The sequence below is a fragment of the Diabrotica undecimpunctata genome, chromosome 1, assembly GCF_040954645.1.
Source record: "Diabrotica undecimpunctata isolate CICGRU chromosome 1, icDiaUnde3, whole genome shotgun sequence".
NCBI classification, from domain to species: Eukaryota; Metazoa; Arthropoda; class Insecta; order Coleoptera; family Chrysomelidae; genus Diabrotica; species Diabrotica undecimpunctata.
In genome coordinates, this window is record NC_092803.1 from 85930137 (window position 1) to 85950513 (window position 20377).

Here is a 20377-nt window from a genome sequence, read left to right on the forward strand (position 1 = left end):
ATTTGCATAGAAATATATTTTTATTAAAAAAATTCTACAAAATAATTACGTACTTGCATTAAATATTTTTTCTTACTCGACGAAAAACATAGTCTGTCCATCGAATAAAATTCATACTAGGGCGACCTGAATAAGTAAGTTGGAATAGCGCCTGGCGCTGGCGCTGGAACATACATTCCTTGGTTTAATTTCTACTGCAGGATGCTTGTTTTTTATTTAATAATCGATTTAATAATATTAATTTGGATTTAAAAAATGGCTGCGACCAACTAGCGGATAATAGTTAAACTACAAAATAATTTGTAATTTTTTTTATTGTTACATTGCATGTTTACAAACTACTCTATGCACAGAGTAATAAGTAAGTAGTCTGTAAGTAAATTAACGTGAGTTAGGTACCGTCCAGTGACGGTTCTCTAAGTATTATTTCGGTAGGTCTTCTGGCCATGCCCTCTTCAATCTTCTTTCGGCAAGTGGTTGTGTGAATAAGTTATTTATCAGTTCGTTGTTGTGATCAGTGGTGCGATTTTTATATTTTATTGAGTGATTCTTTATTACGTGCTTAAGTAATGGAATTTGCAGATCATTGTGAAGTGTTGGGTTAGATACATACCATGGAGCTTTAATTATCATACGGAGTATTTTGGATTGGAATGTTTGAAGTATCTTCGTATTTGAAGGTTTACTACAGCGCCATAGTTTTATTCTATCTGCCCAAACTGGTATGAGTATAGCTTTGTACAGAAGCAGTTTATTTTCAAGAGATAACTTGTAGCATTTCTATTTTTCTTTCGTATGTATTAAAACACCGAAAAAATTTTCAATCTTTTTGCGTCGCTGAGATTGATAATATAATCATTTAAAGTTTGTTTATATAACACAGATGGTATTTCTTTGATATTGATTTCGCTTAATATTGCGCGTCAAATAAATATTCACTTAGATTGGTGAGAAAGTTATGAGGGGAGGCGAACGATTTTTAGGAATGATGTCACTGCAATAGACCACGATACGAGTCAGGTCATTGTTTAATTCGAATTTTTTTTTTTTTTAAATTCGTAATGTTTTTTCGTTATTCGTTTTTTTTTGTCATGAAAATATAGTATAAAGTGACAGTAGCAGTTAAATGTGGAGTTTAAGTGAAGGTTAAGATCGAGATTTGGGAGACATAGCTTTCGGCGTGGTATTCTTTTTTCGGAAAAGCCGGCAATTTTTTTTGTGGAGAGGTGAATTTGAGCTCAAAATGTAATGTGGCAGTTTTTGTTGAGTTAATCACCTAATGGTTGTGTTGTGCCTTATCTGAGAGATCTGTAAGACGGCGTTTCCAACCATTTGAGAGGTCTCCACATGGTTTTAAAGAAGAAATTGAGTGGCCGAGTTTTGAAGATTGCAGTTTATTGTCATCCAGGATAATCCGAAGCCCGAAAATTCCCAAGATTTGTCCATCTTTATGTTCTATGGTCACTTCAAACCAATTTAGCTTGTGTGGGATATGGTTCATATCAGTGTTTTGGTTCAATTCCGATCCCAAAATTTTCTTAAAGGAAATACATCAGCCAGAGTGATATAAGGTACTTTTTGTTAAAATTTTTCTAAGTAAAAATAGACATTTTTCATTAATAAAAAAATTGCTTTCATGACAAACTAAAAAATTGTAAATAAATGTAATTATAAGTTTTATGGATTAGCTAATTGTCATATTAGTTAAATGCAATTAATTTTAAAATTTAATTAATATTTCAAAAAGTTTTGATATCTCATTTCGACATATGACAGTCAGTATTATCCTTTTTTGACAATTGGTACATAACCATAAATTTGAATTGTTTTGTTTAAAGGTTATCCTCAATGTAAGCTCCGTTGAAAAATCTAGATATTTTCATTTGTAATAATAATTTAAATATAATATAATTTAAATAAATGTTCCCAACGTCTGGAGCTTGATTCTGAGTCTGAGTTGATAAATTTTGTTAATAATATTTGTAATAATCGTTGATGTGAAGTAATAATAAATATGTAATGTTTCTCTCTAAACCAGGAGTTGTAGAATTATTTCCTTTAAAAAGATTTTCACCCTTTAATATTTTTTAGGAAAGAAAAGTCTTTTTTTATCCAGCACGAGGATTCTTTTAAACGGCGTCCTTTTCAAATAGTTTAGGAATTTTCTTGTGTGTGTTGCCCAGGAAATCTATGTAAGTATTTTTTGATTTCTTTCTCTGTAGTTACCCCGTCCAGTCCCTCTTTGATTCACTTACTTCCAACCCAGCTCTCCAACCAAACCAAGAGTGGCCGTTCGCAAACGTTTCGGTTTGTTTGCTTACCCTATCTCCAGCCCAGTAATTGCTGTCCCCACTTTCAACCCCCTATAAGTGATACCCAATGTGGTAGGCAAATTATATCGTTACATAGTGTGCGCCCAACGTGGGGCTCCACTTTGAAAGTTGTTATTGAACTCCGAGATCCACAAAAAATAATGGTAATGTTTCACGGCTCAATCTGTGTCTGACATTTGTAACGTTCGTTACCTTTTCTGGATTTCCGCTTTTATTTCATCTATCGGAAACGAGTGATGTAGATCTCGAATAACTGCTCTGTATGCTCTCATTTTCTTAGGTTGGTAAGTATGGTGGAAGATTTTTTCCTCTCATATGTGATGTATTAGTTTTCTGTAATATTCAGGTGTCTTTAGTAAAATTTCTGTTGTGTTGTTTGTTAAGGCTTTAGTAAACTAAGTTTCTAATTCTACTGCTTGAGCTAAATTATCTCTCATTTTGCTATAGTCATTCACGCTATATATAAAAATTGAAGGGGGTTTTGAGATTGGTGGATTTTTATTCGTATCGTTTACGGAGTTTTTTTGTGGAAGTGGCTGAAACCTATTGGAGCTTCTTTTTCTTTTAAATCTTGACGTTTAAGCCTTTTTCTTTTGATCTTATTGTTTGCCATGGGTGTTTATTATTTTGAGAGTCTTCATGTTCTTCATCTGACATCGAATCATATTCATTCTCTGTGTTTCTTGATTTTTTAAGTTTAAGTTAGCTTGAGAGTTTGATGTAGAATAGAAAAGTTGGTTAGCTGGGCAGCTATTACCTGTGCCTGATATTGTTGTTGATAATTATAAAAAGGTATCATTTGGTTTACTGTTGGTTGATTTGAGCACAATGGTGGAGCTTGAGTATTTATTTCACTTACTTGATAATACGGATGTATTAGGTTTGTAGGCTCGTTCTGCATTACAGTTGGAACTGTATTGTAGGGTGCTGAAAATCACTTGATCCTGGTTTGTTCCCTGTTGGAAACATTTTCACTTCACTTATAGCTCACTTTTATTTCACATTGACTGGATAAATGAATATTTATTTACAAGTAATTAATTTAAATTTATCAAATCTCGAGAAGATTAATAATTATTTCGCACAATTACAATATCTTCAGAGATCCGCCAAAAATTAAAATTTTTGCGGGAGAACCCAAAATTCACATTCTTCTTCTTCTTCGTTTGTTTTTGGGTTTCGATTATATAATCATTTACCCAGTACATGTAAGGTTATGCTCGTCTTGCTCTAGGCAATGCACAACCAGGGATAAATTTCTACTTCTGTTTACTTTACTGCTAATTGACAACTGAGTGATACTGAAAGATCAGCTTTTCCATTTGTTTATCTTCTTCATTTAAGGTTACTGTTTACTGCTAATTGACAACTGGGTGATACTGAAAGATCAGCTTTTCCATTTGTTTATTTTCTTCATTTAAGGTTACTGTTTACTGCTAATTGACAACTGGGTGATACTGAAAGATCAGCTTTTCCATTTGTTTATCTTCTTCATTTAAGGTTACTGTTTACTGCTAATTGACAACTGGGTGATACTAAAAGATCAGCTTTTCCATTTGTTTATCTTCTTCATTTAAGGTTAGATTAGACTTTTCTCGTTTGGGGGTAGCTTCCAAACATTGCCACATTAGGTTTATGGGTAATGCTACCTTCGGTTAGGATTAAGGATTTTAAGGACGTACATTTTTGTATGTTAGGATATTTCCAGTATTTTTTGGATTTATTTTGTTATTTTGACAAGTATAAAAAAAAAATTTTATAGATCGATTTGAAAAAATTTGATGAATTTAATAATTATTTTTATAACTTTGTCAGAGGGTTTATATAGAATACTATGTAAAGATATTGGACTCTCTATTCCTGCTTTTATTAGTTCTAAATACAGATCCATATTTTTGTGTTTGTTTATGGGACATTCAAAGAAGATATGGATCACTGTTCCAATGGTTCCGCATTCACATATCGGTGTTTCTGTTTTACCTATTTTGTAGAGATAGCAAGGAGTTTTCCAATGTCCACTACGTAAACGATTAATATTTACAAGGAAACTAAGTTCCTGTATTTGGCTGTATACCATGTATTAACTAGACACTGATGATGGAATACTTATTCCGAAAACGTTTTGTCAATTCAACATAGCCCAACTGGGTTTTTTATATACCTTTTTATAAAGGATTTTATTCAAAAATTTTTTTTTGATTAATATTTGTTATGGTATTTCTGCCCATATACCCACATTTGGCATACCATGATTTTATGGGGAAATCACACTGCAATCTGCAATAGTTTAATAGTTTGGATCTTTATCTTTAATTTGGAAATGCCATTCATTGTAGAATTGTGTTAAAATGTCTTTTTTTGTAACGCAAAAGATATCTGTACTAACATTTTTTATATCATATGGTACTCTTAATTCTCTCCCAATATTCGCCAGCCTATCAGCTACCTCATTACCTTTAATCCCTGATGTCCAGGTACCCATTCTATTCCTATCGAGAATCCCATATTATTAGCTTCTACCAATAGTTTTTTGGTCATTATGGTTACGTAATCCATTTGATCCTATTTGAGACTGGAAATTTTGGATAAAGCACTTTTTGAATCCGCAAAGATAACTGCTTTCATGATCCCCTTCTCAATGCACACAGAGATAGCTTTATATATAGCTATCATTTCAGTTGTACAGATTTATGTGTAATTATGAAGCCTTTGTGGTATATAAATTTCAAATCCAGATTGGTTTGTTTGTGGGTCGATAGATCCATCTGTATATACATAGGTATGATTACTATAATATATTCCACCATATTTTGCTAAAAACATTTCATTAGATTCAATTTCATATTTTTCATATTCTAGGCTATTAATTGTAATAGGATATAAAAGAATTTTTCTTTCTACTTCATATATGGGATTAATTTTGTATCGGATTATATTTTTTGATTTTTTGAGTATGTCTGTATATGCTAATGAGTAGTCTGGTATAGCTTTATTCTTCCAAAATTGGTTATTTGCATTTATAGCTTCATTTAACTTGTTTAAACTTCTTATTACTATGTTATTTTTTTCAGATATTTGTTTCAATATATACTTATGGGCCAATATTTCCCTTCTAACTTTTAGTGTGGATACTGAACATTCCGCTTGTAATATTAAAATTGGTGTAGAACGTAGACAACCTGTTATAATCCTTAAGGCCACATTTTGTACTTGTTCCAACTTCATCATCAGACTTTTACTGCAAGGATTTAAAAGATTGGCTGCATAATCTAAATGAGATCTTACTATCCCTTTGTATAAGCTTAAAAGAATGTTTGGGTCAGCTCCCCATTTTGTACCACAAATTGGTCTCATAACATTAATTCCTTTGTTTGCTTTAGCTATCATATCATTTATTTGAATTGTCATATTCAAGTTACACTGTAGATGGAACCCCAGATACTTTATTTCATTTTTCCATGGGATTTCCATGTTTTGGTACATAAGGTGGGGGAAGTTATAAGCTTGAGCTCTTTTTCTAAATATTATTGCTTTTGATTTATGTGCTGAGATTTTAAAGTTGTGTGTTTCAAACCACTCCTGTAATTTTTGTAAGTATTTAAGCAATTAATTGATTTATATATATCTGAACCTTGTACCAGAATTACAAAATCATCTGCATATTGTAAGCACTCTATTTCAGGTTTGCTTAAATCATGTAAAGACTTTGAGTACAAATTAAACAATATTGGATTGAGAGGTGACCCTTGTGGCAATTCAGTTGATGCTTGGATTGTGCCTAGTATATTGATTGATTTATCTTTAATATAAATATTTCTATTGAGCAAGAATTGCATAATTATGTTTGTATAGGTCTTTGGAATACCATACTTTATTAGATATTTATATACCAAAAACGTATTGACAGTATCATATGCCCTACTAATATCCAAAAAAATTGCGATTGTATTTAAATTTTTACTAAATCCTGTTCTAATATAATTTATTGTTAAAGCTAATTATCGTTACATCCTTTATTTCTTCTAAATCCTAACTGTTTTGGATTCAATATACAATTTTTTTCAATTATTTGTTCAATTCTTAATTTAATTATATTTTGGAGTATTTTGCCCACACATGACTCTAGGGCAATATTTCTATAGTTGTCTGCACATAATGGATCTTTATAGGGTTTTAAGAAAGGAATAACAAGAGTATTTTTCCATTCTTGTGGAAATCCAGCTTTTCTGTTCATTATTTGATTAAATATTATTGACAGTGATTCTAATGCTACCTGAGGAAGTCTGCCAATCATACTATATGTTATTAGATCTAAGCCAGTAGCCTTATCCTTTTTTTTAATGACACTTATTATTTCCTCTCTAGAAATGTCCTCCACATTCTCATTGGATTGGATAACAGTAAATTCTGGATCTGGTATATCAATTCCCAATTTATTTAATATATCCAAAGCTATGTGTTTGCTGGGAAGTTTGGCAGGAATTATTGCATTTTGATATGTGGAGAACTGTTTAACAGTTCGCCATATTTCTGCTAGAGTAGTGTCCCTGTTTAGTTCATTACAAAAGCATCTAAAACTATTTCTTTTTTTATTTTTTATTTTTTTACTATAGTCAAAGATTTTTTTGATTTCTATATAATTATCTGTACTTGCATCTTCTTTGTATTTTTTTATTTTTTCTTTCCTCATTTTAATTAAGTTTGAGCATTCCGTGTCCCACCATGGAGGACTTTTCTTTTTACCTGTGTGCTTTTTTGTTTCCAAAAAGGGTATTTCTTCATCACTCACCTTCTCCATAATTTGCGTAAAGGTGCTATATTCTTTACACCCACTTTTCATTAGTTCTTCTATTTTTGAACAGTATTTTTCCCAATTGGCATTTTTAATGTTTCTTTTGTAACTTTTTTGGATAGATGTATGTTGAATTTGTGTCTGGATTTTACACATCGTTGGGAAATGATCACTACCACCCGAGTCCTCTAACACATCCCATTGACATCTGTTCGCTATTTCCGAGGAGATTAGTGTTAGATCTACTGCTGAAGCATTCTGACCTGGGAGTGTAATCCGTGTGGATCTTCCATCATTGCAACAAACTAGATCCAAATCCTCTAGAGAGTCAGCAATTATTCTTCCATTAGCATTAGTAGTTACCTGACTTCCCCAAAGTGCATTATGTGCATTCAGATCACCCATTATAATTTTATTGCCTCTGATTTTTTCTATTCGCCCAACCCATCCATTTAAATCTATTTTTGTCCCAGGATGAATATAAATATTAATGATTGTAATGTCCCAATAAATTATTTTAACTGCTAAAATTTGAATTTTACTATTATTATTGTTATAAGTATATACTACTTTATGATCCAAACTATTATCAACAGCAGTAGCAATACCACCATAACCATCTAATCTATCCAATCGATGTATTTTATACCCTCTTAAATAAAAATGATGATTTATTTTTGACCATGTTTCATTTAATAATATTACTTTAGGGTTAAAATCGTGTATAAAAATCTTTAAACTATTATAATTACTGTTTAAACTTTTTATGTTCCATTGTAGGATGTATGGATTCTTGGGATCCATCTAGATCTAATAATTTTCTATTTGTTGATGTTTCATGTGTAATTAGCTTGTTCAAGTAGGTGATTAGGTCTTCCTTATGTATCCAATTCAGTTTTTTTAGTATTTCATTCAATATTTTTTCCGTTTCCCTCTCTAGTTGTTCTGTACGTGAACATCCAGGGATAGGAATTTTAGAACTAACAGAGAAGGTTCCCTCTTCAAATCTCCCATTTGGAGATATTAAATTCTAATTATGAAGCTCTCTGTCATAAGTTTTATTTGACTCGTTAATTTTTCTTTTATTTTTGTTCCCGCTATTTTCTGTTTTTTTGCTAAACCACTGTTCTGGGTTACTTCGAATATTTTCTATCCATCGCTCATTAATTGGAATTCTGTCAGGTATATTAACCTGATTTGATAGAGGTGGAAATTCGTCCTGGCTTGCTCTAAATGTATTTTCTTTTGATAATTTTTTATTGGAGACATATGGATATCTTTCACTTGCCTCAAAATAAGAGAGATTATCTAATGACATAACAGCTTTAATATTCTGTTGTCTGACATATTCAGGACACTCTTTAAAAGTACTTACATGAAAATTACTACTACAATGGAGACATTTCATCATACATTCACCTTCATGTGCTTTATCAGCACAATTTTTACATTTTTTATCCCCTCTGCATTGATTTTTTGTATGGCCAAAACGAAAACAATGATAGCATTGAACCACCGGAATTATATATGGCTTTACCCTAAAGGGAATCCCATATATAGAAACCTCTTTTGGAATTTGTTTTCCTGAAAAGGTAAAAGCAACTGTCTCTGTATTTATGTATTTGCCTGAATCATATTTTGATTTTCTTTTAAAACGTCTTACCTCCAAAATTTTAATATTTACTGAGGATGTACCCGAAAAACTAATTAATTCAACATCAGAAATACTTGCATCAACATTATTTACTACTGTTAAATATTAAATTAAAGAATTCACAACAAAATATAAATAATTATAAATAAATAAAAGACTTTACACTACACTCTACAAGTTACGTTATTAGCAGGAATAAAGAGTTCATATCCATCATTTTTAATCTCTATATTTGAAACAAATTTATTAGCACATTCCCATTTCTTAAAAATGACGCTAATTCGGTTTTTACCTTTTTTATTAATTTTTTGTATATTCTCAATGTTCTTATCATGTATATATTTTGCTAGCTTTAAAAAACTATAATTTCCGACGTTATTGTTTTTTGATTCCATATAGATCTCAAATGGGCCAGTGTCGGTATACTGATAAGAATACTGTTTTTTGTCTTTTTTACTCTCATGTTGATTAGTGGTCTCCGAATTATCATTATTTCCTACAAATGTTTTGTCTAAATTTATATTGCATTCTAAATCTGAATCATCTATCTTACTTATTACCATCTCTACACTAGGAGGACCAACCCCCCCTGTGCTATCCCCCATTATTAAACCTCTTTAAACTTTGTTTTTTTTTTCAATTTATTTTCAATTATATACAATAAAAATTATTTATATACAACTAAAAATTAAATTAAAGTTTATAAGGATAGGAACAGACCTATTATAATACAACCTCTCTCCACAAAAGCCAATCACGGAAACCGAAGATAGCCTCAACCCTCAACCTCAAATGAGTTTGACAAAACCTCTCTCCTACTTTCAATGGACAAAATCGACAAATTGTTAAGACGTTCTTCAAAAAACCGTGCTTCAAGTGACAGTTTTTTGACAAAATTCACATTAAGTTTGACAGTTATTTTGACAATTAAATTTGTAAATTAATTAAGATTTAAAAAATGGCGAATTACTGGCGCTACCTAGCGGATTGTAATTAAACTATATAAATAATTTCAAAATTAAATTAGATTAAAAAATGGCGAATTACTGGTGGTAGCCATATTGGGGCGGGGCTTGTGATGTTAAAATATATCATTCTCACTCTTATTTACCCAAAAGGTACTTTTTTCTCCAACACAACACATCATTGATGCAGTGGAACTGTAGTGAAAGCGGCTTAGCAAATCTGCTGATATACCGATTTCTAAGATGCTCTGTTAGGTCATATGAGTTCTAGACGGCTATTTTAAGTGTGTGTAGCGTAAGCACATTTTGGAGATAATAGTTGTAAGGAGATTAAGCATGGTGTCCATTCTCTCCATTAGTTTTACATGGTTTTACCATTAATAGTCGTAAAATAGTTTGGGTTTTAACCAGCATTACTTTGTTGGTTTTCAGCAGTTGGACTGTTTCCTGAGTTTTTTGTGCATAAGAAACACCAAGAATTAATGTTTGATTGATAGTTTTGTTGGTACCTGTACCTGCAAATTTAGTTTGTGTAACCATATCGTTATCAATAAGTACATACTTCTACATTAAAAATAGGAAGAGCTGTTTTGGATCCATTCTTGTATACAATAGCTATATTAGTTACTTCGTGTCCCATTTTTCCTAACTCATTATTTAAATAATTTTTGTATGTTGTCTGGTGCATATTACGAAGCACAACTCGAAATGTTATGTCTTCTTTTGTTTGGTGTGTATTTTTATTATATTGTATTTCTCATTGAGCAAGTTAAATCAGCTTCAGCTTTATCAACTTCAGGGCTGTAATTCATATTAAAGGAAAATTAGTATACATTAATATTTTTTTACATACATCAGTAGGATAATTAACAAAGTGTTTAGAATTTGACCATTTAGTATTTTATATTAAAGTCAAAATAAAATACGTTTTATTTACAAACCAAATTAAGAAATAGTTGAACTAAATAACATTAAACTTTTTGTCAAAGTAAATGATCGTTATGTCCACCATTTTCTTCAATGGATTTATCAATACGTTCAAAAGATCTTCTGCAGTATTTATTTCTTTGGTTGACAGTGTTTATTGGATACTTGTAAACACGCTTTTTCATTGTTTTTTATATACCAAAGTCTAACTGATTAAAATCTGGGCTACGTGGTGCCGAAGGAAAATGACTACTACAACCAATCCAGCGAAGGCGACAGGGGACAGAAAACATCGATTTACCAAGAATCTGTACGCCGAAGAAAAAAATCTTTCCAACAGGAAATATTGCTGAGGTAATTTTGAACAAAAAATACCGGCGATATTAAGTGCCAGTTACGCGCGTGAAATTTTTTTAAATAAAATATGTATCAACTCGACGCTAAAAATTCGATATATTTTGATCGACAAAAGTTAATATGGGCTTTAAAGGTGAAGAGTGTAGCTTTCTTATTTAAATTTTGCATTTTGCCGAAAATGAAGTCAGTTTCTATAATGCTTTTTTTGCTTTTTTTATGAGATCAATAAAATGTCAAATTACTTCCATCGATTGGTCGCTACGGAGTTTCTATTGTTTCGGCTATTTTTTTTTTTTTTTCGAAAAAACACATTTTTTGTGGTGGAGGACCTCTGGGGCCTCCTAGGGAGCTAATAATTTTTCTAAAGGGGTTTCTGAATATCTACTTTCGAGTGCATAATCCCAAATAAGAATCCAACTGAGTGCAGATTTTACCATCTTATCCCGAACACTTTACTCTGTCCTTTTTAGTAATGAACACAAAATAATGATCACCAAAATTTTCTAATACATTGCAATGTTATGAAAACAACAGTTTTGTAAGTAAATAGTTGATCTTGTTTTTGCCTAAATTGTCATTTTGTTGTTGTACTGCTCTAGTAGTTGTTAATTTAACAAAAATCCATAAACTTTAATTAAAAAAGAAAAATCTATATTTTCTCATTCTGCTTTTTATTCACATTTCCGTACGCCACTAGCAAATTGGAAACTTTCCATCGTAAAATTTCAAAAAGCAAATGCTCGTTCTTGGACTTAAACACTAAAAATTATTATAAATTATACATTTTTGTTGATATTCTATGTAATTAAAATTGGAATAACGATTATTTACTTTCAAATAAACCAATTTACAATAATTTATACAAAAGTAATAAATACAAAAGTTTTGTTTTTAATCAAAATTTCAATAAAATATCACTTAAATTCTATTTACAAGCGCACATTTGGCTAATATAATCGTGGCAGCTATCAGATTACATGCAATATTTCTCGGCATGCCTAAAACACAACAATTCGTCACGACTGCAATACGAGTCTGAGAAGAACCATAACTGCATAATTATGCTGTATGTGATTTTTAAAATTGCTTTTTGTTTTTAGGACTCCTTCTTTTGATCAAAGTCAAAATAGAGAGCAGAGAAATTATATCTGAACATTCTAGTAGGAAAATTAGATCAAATATTGTGAGAATGGGAGTATTTACTATATTTATGATTGTCTTTTGTGTGATAACATTCGGATATCACCACTACCTCTTTGAAAATTCAAAGCAGTGGCATGAGAGTCTACAGAATTACATTTTGTAAGTATAGTTTTTTTTTTAATTTTTGGATAGTGTTAAAAGTACATTAATTTTGTTGTTTGTGTCTTTTAATTAACTTGTTGCAGATGTAAACTGACCAGCTTGAGTTCTGATTCTACACATTGTAAACAAGATACGAGGCCCAGTGTTGCCATGTTGCAACTGCAGCTGTTGGCAGTCTTTGGATCTGGTATAGCCATGGGTTCCTGGGTTTGGTGTGATGCTACTCTACATTCTTGGGGAAGATACATTCGAAGGTAAGTTCACTATTTACGATTCTGTTTTATTTATTATCATGTAATGACCCTCGAATATTTACACTATTTATAGATAGTAATTATGAATTAATTAATATGATAAGTATGTAATAATAATATAATAATATAATGAATAAGTAATTAGAATATGCCATTAAAAAAACTAAGCAGACTCCGTATAAGTGTGATAATTCATTCCATTGCATTGACTTATTTTTTTTTGTCAACTCAAATCTATGACAATTTAATTTGTAAAGAACTATATACAGTTTACAGTTATTTATATACATGTTAAAAAATCACTTTAATTATATTTTTGTAAAAATAAATAATGATATAGTAGAAATTGAGCGTCTTATTTTCAACGGTTATTAATATAATAATTTTCATATAAAACCGCAAGCTAATTTCAGTAATCTAACTACGGGGTCATGTACAAATTATATGTGTATCAATAACGTATAAACTGTGAAGTAAATTCGTTTCACACCCAACTGGCTGTGGAATCATATTTAACTCACAGAGCGCCAGGGCCAAACAGGGTGTGAGTTAAATACAACTCAGGTGGTGTTTAATTAACAAAATATATACAATAACCGTTTATAGGAACATTTTTGTTTGTTTTTAGAAAATTTCATTGTGAAATAGAAGAACCTATGAAGCTCCAAAAGCACAAGATCATAGCTCAGGCCTTTGCCAAACGAAAAAAGTTCAACGCTGGAGGTCAAATCTCCATACTTTGTCAGAATCATACAGATCCTGTTGGTCTTCAATTCGAGTTGAATAGCGCTGCTAGCAACGAACTAAGTACGACATGGGCGGCGAATTTGCCGCGATTGGTCAACAGAAGAGGAGCAGTGCCTAATGAAGTGACCTATTCCGTGTCAAGCAATAATCATTCGTTGGATAGCGAAGTCAGTTTGAACTTCAGACATGTTAGTATCGAAAGCAGGAGGAATTCTGGAGATAGCCAGGTTTCGGTGCAGATAGCTGAACTTAAGGCCACCAGAAAGGTAGTAAAATGCAATAATTACGTACTTATGTCAGTCTAAGATCCTGCTGCAGGATCACTACGTTCATAACGTAGTTAATCAAACTCACATTTTTACATTAATAATAGTTTGCCAGTCAAAAAGGGGCCGCAAATATTTTTAATTCAATTAATACCTAGTAATTAATTTTTGAACAAAAATTTTATTTCGTTCATTTATTTTTTAAATAAGATACCCAGCTTATGACGCATATGCATGCTATTGTAACAAATAAAAGATAATTTTTTTTAATATCATAATATAATGTTTCCTGAGAAAAAATAGTCGCAAATTAGGATTGCCAGCCATAACAAAAATGCAAGGAATCCAAGATAAAGTAAAATAAAGCTAGCGCGCAACGCCACTGATGTGAAGTGTCAGTTGTGTGAGTTTTTAAAACATGCGTCGATAGATAGTGTAATAATATACATATTATCAATACCAGTGACGTTGATTTTACTTTATCTTTGATACTTCGAGGTTTTAACAGCTGGCAACTATATTTGCGACTATTTTTTCTCAGGTAGCATTATATCATCATATTAAGATAAAAATTAGCTTTAATTTGATATAAAAAAAACTACGTCATGAGCAGCGTATTTTATTTAAAAAATAAATGAACAAAATAAAATATTTGTCAAAAACTAATTCCTATTAATTGAATTAAAAATATTTGCGGCCACTTTTTGAATCGCTTCCATCAATTCCAGCAGGAATTATTCCTGCTCACAAAAACACTTTTTGTAATCGTCTCAAATCAACTTTTCAAAATAGTACCTCCCCAACACCTTTTTATATTAGAATTCACCATTACATATCAACATTGTGATCCTGCAGTGGGATCTTGTACTATATTCAGTATATTGAATCTATAACTCATTTTAATTGTAATTGTTCAAGTTTTCTGCATTTTTTAAGATTATCTCCAAATGTTTTAAATTTATTTGATGTTATCAGACGAACTCCAGAAGACACAGAAGCAGGCACAAATCCAGCCGACATTTCAGAAGCCACTCCAGGAATATCGGAACTTCTAGAAGACTATCCAAATCGGGAACCAAACGGGAGAGTAGCACTAGTTTAGATTCTCACCTTCAAATCATTAACGCCTTAACAACCACTGCAGATGTCAAAAGCTTTAGGCCGAATCTGAATAGACGCACCGGTAATGCTGGATTGGATGGCTCTCATATCAATAATCTCTTGTCAAATGGGAAGCTTAGAATACCTTGTCACATAAATAACTACAGGTAAGCTAAATTGTTGCTTCTAGCGCTTTCTTGGCTTTCTAGGAATAATATTTCACACAAAATAGTACACTTGTTTGGATTATTTTATATATCCCTTCCCTTCTTTAATACTGGATATATATATATATATATATATATATATATATATATATATATATATATATATATATATATATCAGAATATCATATATACATCATATAACTATCGACGCAGTAATGCAACGTTTACAAAAAGAACCTAAGTCTTGAAATCCATTAAAGAAAGAAAGTTAGCATACTTCGGACATATAGTGAGAAATGAAAATAAATACAGAATCCTACTATTGATATTAGAAGGGAAAATAGAACGAAATAAAGGACCAGGACGCCGCCGAATATCCTGGCTTAAGAATTTGAGACAGTGGACAGGTATGACCACCACAGACCTATTTCGAACAACTGCTAATAAAATACGATACCACAATGGCTCATACGAATGGGCCATTGTGGTAGCCAACATCCATACAGGATAGGCACTAGCAGAAGAAGAAGATATATATATATATATATATATATATATATATATATATATATATATATATATATATATATATATATATATCCGGTGTAATAAATTAATTTCAAACAAGCAGCGACCATAGACTAATCAGAGCAAAAATTGTTCTAGATCTGAAACTAGAAATAATAAAATTAATCACAAAACCAAGAGTAACCGGTATAAATATTAACCATCTAAAAGAAAACTTAGATCACTACCAAAGGACAATTGAGGAAAGAATACATGACCAAATTGACAGCTCTCAATTAATGGAAATCACCCTTGATAGTGCCAAAGAAATCGGAGGCCCGCAACAACAAAATGAACATAGTAAAGTGTCTGATAAAACTAAAATAATGCTAAAACAAAGAAGGGTGATGAAAGTAAGTAGCAACATACAGAGAATACAATACACAGATAAAAACTAAACTACAACTTTACAAAACTTTACACCCAGGTTAAAACTAAAATAATGTTAAAACAAAGAAGGGTGATGAAAGTAAGTAGCAACATACAGAGAATACAATACACAGAACTTTGTAAGACATTAAGGAAAAGTATTAAGTAAGACATAAGAAAATACAATGAAAGACTGGTAGAAAATGCAATCGAAAACAGAAAAAAAACTATAAGAAAACAAGAAAAGCATTAATCATTGGGAAGAAGCAAATTGTTGCTCTAACAAACGAAAACACCAGAATTACAGACAGAAATGAAATAATACAACTCGTAACTAAATTCTACAGCGAATTGTACAAAGCCCCTGACACATTTGATGAAGTAATCAGTAACCAAGAAATACCAGAAGTCCTTCCAGAAGAAGTAGAATCGACAATTGCAAAAATTGAAAGCGGTAAAGCAGCTGGAATAGATGGTATAACCGTGGAACTACTTAAATACGCTGGCAATAAAACCTGGAAAATCTTAGCGGGCATATTTACGAACTGCCTAAGATCGAGATGCATACCAGACCACTGGAATACAGCAAACATACTTCTCATTCATAAGAAAGATATCAAAGAGGATATTAAAAACTACAGACCTATAAGTCTACTACCAATCGTATACAAGATATTCACAAAGATCATCAATAACAGATTAACAAACACATTAGATGCTGCACAGCCGAGAGAACAAGCTGACTTCAGAAGTGGATTCAGTACCATAGATCATATTTACACACTTCGAGAACTAATGAGTAGAGCTAAAGAATATGAAATACCGCTAGCATTAACCTTCATAGATGTCGAGAAGGCTTTCGTTTCTATATATCCCAAGGCAGCAATAGAAGCTTTGACCAACCAAGGTATTGACAAACCGTACATAGAAACTTATAGCATACATAGCAAATATATACAGACAAGCAAAAGCTAAGGTAATAATTTATGAAAGCACTCCAGAATTTTTAACTACCAGAGGTGTCCGACAAGGAGACGCAATATCACGAAAGCTCTTCACTGCAACTCTAGAAAATATATTCAGCAAAATGAACTGGCAGAACAAAGGAATATCCATTGATGGAGAATACCTCAGCCATCTAAGATTTGCAGATGACATCGTTCTGATTGCTAATAATCCTGTACAACTACAAGAACTTATAAGCGACCTAAATGCAGCTAGCAATAAAATTGGCCTAAAAATGAACTTGTACAACGTAACCATGTACAACGAGCTAGTGGATGTCCAAGATGTAATAATAAACAAAACTGTACTTCAGACAGTAGAAGAGTATGTATACCTGAAACAATTAATACATAAATCTCGCTCCTTACTTCCAGAAATCAACAGAAGAATGAAACTAGCTTGGACATCTTTTGGTAGAAATGCAGGTATTTTTAAAATCCTTCTATAGCACCACATCTTAAATGATTCCAACTTCTTTATATTATCCACTTTTAGTGTTCAGCTTTCCATTCAATACAACAAAGTCGAGAACACGTAGCATCTTAAGGCTCTTATCCTCAGCTCCAGAGGAAGGTCTCGATTAACAAACATTGTTTTCATTTTTATAATTGCTTGTCTTGCAATTTCAATGCGTGTCCTTATTTCTCTACCTTGGTCATTGTTTTCATTTACCCAGGTTCCCAGATATTTGTAGTTATTCACTCTTTCTACTTGTTTTCCCTCGATATCTAGCCCTCCTACTGTATGTTGCTTAGAAATAATCATGCACTTGGTTTTCTTAACGTTCATTTGTAGCCCATATTTTATACTGACTTGATGTAATCTATTTACTAAGCGTTTCAGTGTTTCTAGACTGTTTGCAAAAACAGCGGTGTAGTCTGTGAATCTTATGTTGTTCAAGATTTTTCCGTTTATTGATATACCCTTATGTTCCTCTGAATATTGCATCCTTAAAAGTAACTTCGCTGTCAGATTGAGTAACAATGGGGACAGCACGCAACCCTGTCTAACACCTCCTTTTGATTTCTATAGTTTCCTTTTATCGACATTTTCGATTCTAACCTTTGCCTTTTGATTTCCAGTACAGACTGACAATAACCCGTATAGCTCGACTATCCAAATTCTTTTCTTTTACAGGTTTACGAGTTTCTGATGTCGTACCAGCCTGATAGCTCCTCTGAATCCAAACTGGGTGTTATCTGTATCTTCTTCTATTTTTTTTGTATAGTCTTCCATGGTTTATTTTGAGAATATCTTAAGTGTGTGGCTTATTAAGAAATTGTTCTGTATTGGGAGCATTCTGTCGCATGTACTGACGATTGATAGTGTTTACAAACGTGAACAGCAACCAATCTTCGGTATTACTCCTGTTGTATATACTTTGTTGAACAGATCTAAAAGGTATTGTATCTTAATGGGTATCTGATCTGGGTCTACTGATTTTGCGATCTTTGCATTTTTAATTGCCTGTTCTAATTCGCACGTTATTATTTTCGGTCCTGTTTGTTCCTGTGGTTCTTCTTGTATCATTCTATCCATCGTCGAATAGTTTCATTACATATTCTTGCCAAAATCTTAGTTTATCTTTGATGTCTGCAATGAGTTTACCATTATCATCTTTTAGTATCCCATAGTGTGCTAGCTTTTTGGTATTTGGTTAGTTTGCTTTATTTTTTTATGCATATTAAAGCTGTCGTATGTTCTGTCTACTCTTCTATTTTCAGCATTGATCGTTAACCACTTTTCCTTGGCCTTTGTTATCTCTACAGTAAATTCTACTTTGAGTTCTTGCTATTTTGGCTCATTTTCTCCCTTTTGGCTTTTTCTCCTCTCTTCCATAGTGTTAGAATTCTGGAGCATCCACTGCTGTTTTTATTTTTGTCTTTTCAGACTTTAAATAGTCTTTCTGTAGCCTTATTAATGCCTTTTTTGAGAGATCTTCAACTGTATAATCTTCTGTCGGGGTAGGTTGGAACATTGTGTCATTATTGCAAAATGTTCAGTTGGACACAAATCCACAAGTTTCATATCCCTTCTTTCGGTTCTCCTGTCATTTAGTCCAAATTCCCCAACATATTCGTCAACTTTTCCTCTCCCCGGACTTTAGATTAAAGTCCCCCATTACTATTGTAATGTCTTCATTCTTTCGCTGTGTGGTGCGTAGTACTTGAATAAGAGCGTTGCGTAGGCGCAATGTAGTCGGGCCACTGCTTTTAAATGCATTCATTTTTTTCGGAATCCTGAGGAAAAACTAACAATTATTTTTTGAAAAATTTAAAAACGCAGAATGAAAGATTATAGATACCAAAGGGCCGATGTCCCTTAGAATTAAACAAAAAGTTTTTTTGAATGAGATATTTGAAAATTACAAAGCCCACTAAATTTTCTCTCTTTTTGGACTCCTGTAACCTATTAAATAAATATTATAGATGTTTTCAGGGACCCTTCGACCTCAGTAGATAATGTATCGTTTCATCTGCGTTTAAATTTTTCAAAAATACTTATCAGTTTTCTCAGGATTCGAAAAAAAATGAGTGGCATTTAAAAAGCCTTTGGCCCGAAATTGTGCCGCCTACGCTCTTAAGTTAACTGTATCTTTTGTCTTCGCTGACCACACTCATCTCTCTCTCTCTCTCTCTCTCTCTCTCTCTCTCTCTCATCTCTCTCTCTCTCTCATACGTTAATGACAGTAAACCATGAGATATCAGATATCAAATTTTTACTTGTCAATTCATTAATGTCAGAGTCCCGTTTTACGTTTGGTAAGTTTTATATCTTTGTACCCAATAACTGTTGGTTCTAATCTTGTACATTTTAGAATCTTGGGGTTTCCCTGTGGGAAACGCGATTTCTATGGAGAATCACAATAGTTCTAATTGTTAATATAATTTATTGAACCCTAAACCAAGAAATACTAATTTTCTAATATAGATCTAATATATATATAGATATATAACTATTATAATATAGATATATATATAATAGTATAATATATATATCTAATATATATATAAATATTCATATATGATATATATTATACTATATATTATATCTATATATATATTATATACATCCCCAATCGTTTTATGCTCTTTTCACGTTGCAGTCATTTAGCAGTCACTCAAGAAATGCATCATTTTCTATTATAAGTCGTGTATGGTCGTTTAGTGCACCTGTGTAGGCTTGGCACGTTGTCGGTTTTTCAATAATCCGTTTTTTTATAAATAAAATTTTTACATCAAACCTACCATTTAACATTGGGAGGTAAAATTACTGTATTGGTATCACATTTTAAAGCCAATAGATGTTGCCAGTGTTAATACTTAAATATATTTGATAAACTTAAAATATCGATCGGTTTTGGGTCAGTTCAATGCAGACATTGAAACTACCTGCCGACCGGTGGGGTCAACCAACATAGGTTTTTTGTATATCCATGTTCAGTGTTATATTATATTCAATTTAGATATTTTCCTTCCCAGGAGGTTGTGTAGAGGAATATTTGACATATTTCCAAAGCGGTTTAATCGAGCTATCAGTGAATAGTTTAAACTCTGAGATAGCGCG

The 20377-nt window shown here is 32.0% G+C and overlaps 1 protein-coding gene across 2 annotated transcripts in view; it reads left to right on the plus strand.

The window, feature by feature from the left end:
• The window catches only part of smo (smoothened, frizzled class receptor), a 150057-nt gene that overhangs the window by 31977 nt on the left and 97703 nt on the right, over positions 1-20377 (plus strand). For both annotated transcript variants that reach the window (XM_072544843.1, XM_072544837.1), the window contains 4 exons: positions 12129-12330; positions 12417-12587; positions 13216-13600; positions 14576-14868. In XM_072544843.1, the coding sequence (XP_072400944.1) occupies positions 12129-12330; positions 12417-12587; positions 13216-13600; positions 14576-14868 (1051 nt within the window). The remainder of the gene's footprint in view (positions 1-12128; positions 12331-12416; positions 12588-13215; positions 13601-14575; positions 14869-20377) is intronic.